Raw genomic sequence first — 9,317 nt, forward strand, 5'->3', positions numbered from 1 at the left:
CGCGTACATCTTGGATAACGTGAATAATAGTTAGGTTAATGGTGGCGACCTATCATCTTATATCCTTGCGTCGAAATTTGTGTAAGTAAGGAACTATAGCCATAAATAACTTTAAATAACTCTAAAATTTGCCTTTTACAAAAACTTGGTTTCTGATGTAGTTTTAACATCACGTGACTCTGTCATATTGCTGTACAGTATTTAATTTTCTTACAGTGTAAGGGGGGGGGGGGTTGCACAACAATGGACTGATGGTTACAAGTATGCTTTATAAACTTTAGAAAACTGATGATATCCCACCAACCCCAATCCTAACCACCCCCCACCCTCCCCCACACACGCACACACCGTTAGTTGCAACACAAGCTTTTTCAGTTGATAACAGGTGTCAGTGCCAGCACGTGATAGGTACAGGTCAAGAAACAGTTTTTAAAGTGATACATTTGATCTGGGTGGATACACGTAATTTTAATATTTGATCAACAATAGGCAACAAGAATTGTAAAAAGTTAACAGGGGATTGATCTAAGCTCCCGTGTAATCGACGATGGATCCTTAAAGTAAATTTGGTAATCGTAGAGATGGCCTTTAACTAAAATTAAACAAGCACTGGTGGATTTTGTTGTAGAATCTACAGTTCCTGGATGAGCAGAGATATCAGTGACGATGATTGTAACAAACAAGACCATAAATAACAGGTGAAAAAGCATCAAATCGAATTATTGAAATACAATACAAGTTGCAGACGATACCTGCTTAAGAATCGGGTTGGTCTAGTTGTGCTATGACGTCATACTTTTGTACGGTATACATGATACTCCCGATTATATAGAATGTATATATGTTACCTTTTGTAAAATGCCTTTAATAAACCGGTAGGATATGTCATTATAGGATTATCGGTTTATTTGATTACCTGCAATGTAGCCTTCTCAATAGCAGCAACAATATAAAGTCTTTACCCCCCCCCCCCCACCCATAACAATATTTTCACGTGAGTGTGGTACCGTCACAGATGAGAAGTTCGGCACTCCTTGAACATTGGTCTGACTACTACACACCCCCTCCAACCCCCACCCTCCCCTCCTGTATATCAAACCTGTGTCGGTGTCCCTATGTCCATATCAGATGATTACCCCATTCGAGCACCCCAGTAAGGTTAATTGCATTGTCGATTATACAGTTGGACTGTAATGAAAATGGACCTACACTGGTTTAATCGTTTCCCTAAACATACAGTAGAAACTAATATATGCATGGATTTCACATCTGTGCCTTTAAACTGACCAATACGGGTGCGTGACAACAAACACTGCAGTTTTCAGTTAGTTGTTTACCTGGTTATTACAATTCCGGCTGACCTGGATTATGTCAACACTACTATACAAATAACTAGTTATAGTGACGTTCAATCTCCCCGTTTCCACTATAAGAAGTTACTAAAGAGACCAATCAGAAGAGCCACATAAGAGAAGATGGACCAATCAGAATAGTATAATATTTAACTCCACCCATTATTCAAATTTAGAAGCATTTAAAACTTGAAGAAAGTTACAATTTCGTCACTTCGGTCAATTAGCATCTTCCATAACTCATCGAACCTTTTGGACATCAAAGACCATCAAAGCCAGTGAGTATAGACATTTTGCTTTTTATTTTGCTCTGTCTCGATTTATCTTCTGTAATGGGTGATTGCAACTATTATCTACCAAGTATTGCCTATATATAAGGAGCAATAAGATAAGGATATCAAATATTGCATATACACTATAACAGGTTAAACTGTTATCTTGAGTTGTTTCTCCTCAGACTATTTCTTGGTGTCCTCTTTGCCAGCATCTACTTACTTACCATATTAATTGAAGAGACGTTGGTGGCAGATTATATGTCTTTGAAAATATTAGCTGAAAATCTTAAAAAGTTCTGCATTTTCAAATTGAAGGTGAAAACTCAAGTGAGATTTTTCTTAAAAGTCCAAGATTCGAGAGGCGAGTTTTTAACATCTTCAATCTTCCCTCCCCTTTCTCCCTCCCCTTTCTCCGTTTCTTACACCCCCATAATGCCTTCCTTGTTTTCATTAATTTTAATAGGTAGCCCCCCCCCCCACCCACCCACTGCTATCCATGTTGTCATAAAGAGTACATAGCCGTCGATTGTATTTTTACCTTTCAGGAAAGATTATGCTAGGATGGAAACATTATGCTTTATTTGTCCGATATTAAACACAGTGCAAAAGCCATCCTAGATTATTTAACGTTTTTATATGTGTGTGTGTGTTCGGGAGGAGGGGGGTGGGGGGGGCGAGACATATATTGATATCCACTAAACTGTTAGGTTTGAACATTATTTTATTGAGGTTATATCGATATTACGTGTTTCATCCTTGGACTCTTTCGATATGGAGGTAATTGATGTTTAAGATTGTTTCCACTTTTTTTGCACCATACCAGTAATTTCTGTTTTCTTCTTTGGCGACCCTCCGAAAGTATTGTTTTGGTATCTAAAAAGAGTGCTTTTGAATAGCAGGGCTGCAAAGGATTGCCTACAAAATACTTCAGTATCAGATGATGGCATTTGAAATCTCCTCAAAAAGCTCTGATAAAGTAGATCCTTTTGCAAAAAACGAAGCTTCATAGTGTCTCTTCTTGTTATTAAACTACCAATGTGTATAAAGATGTAGAAGAAAAATTGACGCGGACGAACCAATGAAGCAACTTTTAAACTTTCTTCGTGGGTTAAATATAAAAGTTTCAATGAAGTAACTGATAATCTGATAGACGTCTTTCAAGAAACCTCAAGCTGGTGTAATGTATTTTTTTCCTTCGAATTATAGCTATGTATTAAGTCATTACTTCCAAAAGCTGAAGGCAAAGCTAAATCATTTAAAGGTGACTCTTCAGTCAGATTGAGTGAGAAATGATATGGCGTAACTCAGTCCAAGTCTGCCAAACGAATAAGAGATTCGGAAAAGCCCTTTCCTCAACGGCATCACCGTGTGAACGTTTGTCACCTCCGTAAACCAACTCCTTACTCGAACATGATCCTGTTGGTTCTTCATACACCCGCTTTACACTTCCACCCTCTCTTTCTTCTCCCTCCGCGTTCTATTCTTTGATTTTACCGGGAATCATCTCCCAACCCCCCCCCCCCCCACCCCCACTTCACATCACACCCTCCACTGCCTGGTCCTCTCAATAATTAGTAGATTCGGTTGCTACATATAACTGCTGCCAGCTGCCCTACCAATGTATCATGATGTGTTGTGTACCGGGGAATCATGCATGCCAAATAATACTTTTGTATTCGTGATAATCTCTATACATTGAAACATTATCAACGCAGCCTATTGCACTAATTTTATTCAACCCATTTTTATGACCTACTCAACCATTCTCGAGCACTCTGTAATTTCACGTTTACTACGGTACAAAGACGCTATACTGTAGTCCCGTAGAGCCCACCCCGACCTTCCTTGGTACACAAAATCTACCCCTCCCCGCCTCCGTTATTTAGATACTTCTTACGTAATGAACCTCTAAAAAAAGCTTACCTTTAAAATTTAATCTCCCCAGATATCATCTGCAAAACATGGCATTCAACGGCAAATGGACTGTATCCAAGTTTGAAGGACTCAACGATGTTCTGGACGCCTTCGGTGTCGATGCCGACAAGAGGGACCCCTCCAAACTCCAGGGTGGTTCAGTCGAGATCAAACAAGATGGCGACAACTTCACCTTCACCGCTATCGGTGGACTGGGCAAGACTGGATCACATTCCATGACTGTTGGTGGACCATCAGAGGGAGAGCTCTTCGGCAAAGCCTACAGTGGAACCACCGCCTGGGATGGTGACGCCGTAGTCTTCACCGGGAAGGCTGGAGTGGTGCTGAGGAGGTCAATCGAAGGAGGCAATATGGTTTACACTATTCAATTTGGAGGCAAAACCGGAAAAGTTTTCTTCACCAAGTAGATGACTGCAGAATCTGTAAAAATCACATTCAAAAATGTATAGAAAAGAACTTACTGATCATATCAACTTTTCTTGGATTTTCAATTTTTTTTTTTTGGTATGTAAAACGGTTCTTCTTGTGAATTATATGAACTGATTATTCATAATAACATAATCCCAGAAGAAGAGGAAAAGGGAAAAAAACATTGTAAACGCAAAACTTGAATAAATCCTAATGTTAATGTGAAATGGTGTCATTCGGAGTGAATTTTATCTTGTTTTTAATTGAAACAATTGATACTCTTAATATATTGGAAAAAAACTTGAGCAATCTTTGTACTTTGTCTGTATCTTCATTTCTGTAACTGACAACTGGATATCGGCCAAGAATTAGGTACACTTTAAATTCAGGTTCGTGACACTCATAACCGAATCTTATGAATGTTAGTCCTGTGGTTAAATACTCCCATCCCCCCCACCACATCCCGCTCCTCTTAGGCCACAAGAAGTGGATAGCTGGATAGCTGACAAGGCTGCATAGCTGACACTGCATGGATAGGTGACAAGGCTGTAGGAGAAAATAAAGACAAACCTTAAATATCCACTATAAATTAAGAACGAAAGTACGTGTATAAGAGGAAAATGCTGACAAGAATGGCTGAAAAATTATAATTGAGGATAATGAACATGTTTGAATATGTTCTCCATTCGAACACATATGCCTCTGCTGGCAACACTGCGTCGATACAAATACAGAATCTCAATACATACATCCCTTTACCTTATGCGCAATGCCATAATTTTTGAAATATTTGTAGAGGAAATTTTATAAATACTACCATGGCGTTGAAGTTTAAAGCCCAGTTCATCTTAACAAACTGAATATTAATTTCACGGTAATGTCAGAGCTTTTTATTGATAAAAAGATTACTATTACAAGGTATACTGTGGAGTTTGCACCTCCACCTCCACTCCAACAGAAATCATACCCCCACACCCCTCCCCCCTCCCTCTAACCCTCTCACACACACATACCCGCCTTTTATAATCAGTGAAAGACCGAGAGCCGCCGCTGCATATTTGATGTGCTAAGCTAAGGGATTTGATCGGATGTGTAACTCTACAGCTTAAAAATATGATAATTGAAATTCATTCATCATTTATGAGGGTTCTCTGTAATATTCAGAAGCATATTCGAATGTTTGCCGTTTATTTGAAAAATCTCAAAGGCTTTGAAATTTGAGTATTCGTAACGAATTCAGGTCTTCTATACAGGGCGGGCACACACAAATTGTGTGTTTTCGTGCGTTCAAGTGATGAGCCTTAATTTAAAGCAAATACCCTTGCACGATCCTTATGAGAAAAAAATGGCGATACTCAGAACATTTTAACAACATTTGTATCTAATTTGTATATTAAATTCGGGATGATCGATGGTATTGTCATCGCATGACTATGTATAATCGTTATACCAGCTATAACTATTATACTTAAGGAGACGTGGGTTTAGGAATACAATTAAGAGCAAGATCTCAATATATAGTTTAGTGCCAGTCAGATGCACATGTGTTTGAAGGGATGTGTTCCCGATCGAGTTTCACTCAGGGACAATATATAGTTTTGTGAACCGATTATGCAAATTACGCTGAGGCAATAAATATAAAGTATAGGCACAGATATAGGCAGAACATTTTCACCAGAGGGAAACAGGAGTAACGCAGAACAAAATAGGAGACTACCGATGGAGAAGAGCTTGACTTATACCAAATGCACTGCAAGCAAAGAATGGATTGTATATATAACCACGATATTTACACGATAATATACATTGACAGCTACTAATTCGATTGCTCTAAACCATTTATTATAATAAACTTTTGAAGCCTTCAAATTTAATAGATCTTTATTGCTTTATCTGTTTGTCATTCACAACCTTTTGAAGTTTTCTCTTCACTTTATCATTTCTGGAGCGATTGTGATGGATTCTATTAGCAGATTACGTTTTTTTTTCATGGAGCTGATATCTTTATCGACATATCCTTCAAAAGTTGAGTTTTATTGCACAAAAATGGAAACATTCACCAAAAAGCCAGTTTAAAATACACATGAATTTTGGAAGCTCGTATATCAACACACAACAACATTTGAAATGAGTAACTTACAAAATGGAAATACGAACACATGAGATATATATCAAAGCTAATAACTACAAAGAGTATAATACAATTATTAGATAATGACGTGTTGAAATCCTTCTAACCACCAATATACATTGTATTCCAGATTAAAAGACAACGTTAATGCGAAAATAACTCGAAATATCCATTGAATTTTGACCCCTGTCGTGTTCATAGCGTGATTAATTTGTTGGTTTTGGAAGTTCGTGGCAATTGTTGAGATAACTCTGGTTAATAATGCTGGTATATTTGATTGTTTTACTCGATGATAAATCTCCCCAGTTACAATGCTTATCGACACCTCTTCGGACGACTGCCACTGGTATCACTCTTCTATCGTGTGACTGACAAAGTTATATTTGCAATTAGACAAACAATCAATTAAGTATTGATCAATTAAGGTAGATATTAAAGATATATTAATACCACGTTGACCAAAAATAAATATATACTAAAATTACTTCTTGATCACTTTAAATCTGGGGATTAATTAAAGTGTATAGCTAAATTTCAAGTGAGTGAACAATGACGCGACAGGCACGTGGTTATTAAGCTCTGTCTGCTCATTCTTGGTAAGACTTTAAAGGCATTGAAGACTCGCCCCAAACCGCGTGCCGCGCTCTGAATAAGTTAACTTTCCGTTGCTTGCAAGTGAAGTTTTCTTCTTGTCGCTACAAAATGAAGACAGTAATGAAACGTGATACCTTGTTATCTTTGATCTAGACCGGAGATGTCCACGCTGCTATGTACACTATGTTGTGGGTATTGACCGTAGCTGTATGTATTGACTGTACACTAGTGTCTAATTACCGACGGTAGCAAGCTGTGTGTGTATTTTCTGGGATCGATGGTGGTGTCTAACACTTCTGTTACACCTCATTCGAAACTAGGTCAGATTACCGGCATGAGACATTTCTTTGTGCGCGAGTCGTCACACCCCGTTTAAAGGGACATTCTCGTGGTAGAAAATGTGACCACTTAGCATATATATATACGGAAAAGAAAATATTCCACACTGTTAATTGAAAACACGATATCGATATCTTGTCCCTAACTCAAGAAAAAGTTGAATGAACGGTACTCAGTTTGACTGTTTATACCTTCCATTTTGCCCTGGGATGGATTACAGTAGGTGGTATGTGGTGTTATATTGACACATGTTGTTCTATAAAAGGCATTATATTTTCTTAAAAGGATTGTCTGGTGGCCCAAAGAAGTTACCTTAAAAAATGATAAATAATTTTCCAAACATGTTGCCAAAATATGAGAACGCTAATGTTGCATTTGACAGAGAAACAATTTTTTAATCGTTAAGGATAGACACTTCAAATATGACTTGAACAGTACAGAACGTGACGTCAGCTATGCTAATCTTCTTGTTGATTTATCTTTGAAACCTGACACATACATTTATGCCTAACTGTCCAGGTTCTATGTGTTTAGAATTTCACCAAAATGCAAACTTCTTTCGTATAGGAAAATTCATTCCTCTGTTGACAGGCACGTAGCCAGGAACTTGACAAGGGAGGGGCGAAACTGTAGATTCGGCATTGCAAACTATCTAAGCGTAGCACCACCATAATTGGCGCGAAGCGTACAAGAAAATTTTGGCTGAAAATGCCTCCCAGATCGCTGGAAATGGCACTTCCCAGGCCTTGTAAGTTGCATCGTAGCATTTTCTCTTTTGAAAATACTAGCGATATCCTAAAAACGTTAAAAAAAATATTAAAAATATGCTCAAGGAGGGGGCGACTTCCCCCTTCGCCCCCCCCCCCTTGGCTACGCGCCTGTCTGTTGATCTGTGAATAAGTGAGTTCAACATTGCAAAGAGAAAAAAAACTGTTCGTTTATAGAACACACGACGTCAGGTTTTAGTCAGCCAGGAACTGAAACTGTCAAACATTTAGGTTCCAGAAGTTTTATACAGTCTTATTAAGCTTTCAATACAGAACTACGTAACAGTTGGTAAAATTAACCGTGCTCTTTGTCGGCTTTACATCTACTATAGGCTATCCAGCAATTCATGTTAACAGTTTTCCAAACCCCTTTCTTAGAGATTTCTCTAGGTTTTGAGGGATTGTCAACTAGGGGATTATGTGTGTAGGTACCTGCTGACGGTGGGTATTAGTGTGCGTGTTTGGTGACTTCCATAAGCATACGTGTTAACTGATATGCTGACCTATAAATATAATTGAAATATTAACGAAGGACAGATAAGAGCTGGTGAGGGCGCATTTTACTTAATAACAACATGCATAGTCACGATTCTATTATTGTATATGATTCATATACGAGGGCGCTATTCATGTCGTTTCGTTCCTACACATAACGTAGTATACTGTATAGCAGGGATTCCCTAACTGGGGTGCATGAATCCCCAGGGGTGCGTGAGTCCATCCCATTGGGGTTCGTGAGACGTTTCTGAAAGTCAAAACTAGGGTACTTTTTGTTAAACTAGCTTCTGATATTCATATAATTTAGTAATGTACAAACTCTTTTCGCGTTCCATACGCATATGTTGCCATAGTAGTACCGTACCGTGCATGTAATAAAAAACAGGAGCATCCGTGATCGATGCGTGATACAATTCGTTATCTGATCTTGAAGTTTCCAATAAATATTTGTTCATCCCTTGTTATTTGTTCATTACAATATTACACTATGAACTTGATCTTTTACGAAGCACTGTTATGCGTATTAATAAAAAAAAATGACTCAGATCGAGTCTCGAAAAGTTGGGGGTTCGTGGACAACTCTGACATCCACAGGGGGTTCGTTGGGGGGGGGTAAAGTTTGGGAACCCTGCTGTATAGGATGGTTGTGTAGATCACCTCTATATTCCTCTCTACGTATGATGTTTCTAGAACTACCATGCAGGGAGGTTTTAAACTACACGTAATTGATTTTTCAAGTTTGGCACACGTACAGTGACGTATAGGAAGCTTCCAGAAAGTACTTTCTGGAAGCTTCCTATACGTCACTGTACGTGTGCCTCCACGTGGAGGGGAGGGAGACAGTAAAAATCGAAGGGTCCCACCACTTCCAAGTGTATAATATCCAATAGTTTGTGTACCTCTTATGAGGTAAATGTAATTGACGGTTAATAATTTAATTGCTTGAATTCTTCTGACTAATTCAAAGGATCATGCGGTACGATGCAGCGATTCGATATAGAATGTATTTATATTTAGA

General features: G+C 38.4%; 1 protein-coding gene across 1 annotated transcript; it reads left to right on the top strand.

The window, feature by feature from the left end:
• The first annotated feature begins 1,161 nt into the window (after positions 1-1,161).
• On the top strand, positions 1,162-4,186 carry LOC139972132 (uncharacterized). The gene is made up of 2 exons (XM_071979093.1): positions 1,162-1,630; positions 3,573-4,186. Exon 2 carries the CDS (start codon positions 3,589-3,591, stop codon positions 3,967-3,969), a length of 381 nt encoding a protein of 126 aa, XP_071835194.1. The 5' UTR covers positions 1,162-1,630; positions 3,573-3,588; the 3' UTR covers positions 3,970-4,186.
• Positions 4,187-9,317: the final 5,131 nt, after the last annotated feature.

Source organism: Apostichopus japonicus, chromosome 8, assembly GCF_037975245.1.
Source record: "Apostichopus japonicus isolate 1M-3 chromosome 8, ASM3797524v1, whole genome shotgun sequence".
Taxonomy (NCBI): Eukaryota; Metazoa; Echinodermata; class Holothuroidea; order Aspidochirotida; family Stichopodidae; genus Apostichopus; species Apostichopus japonicus.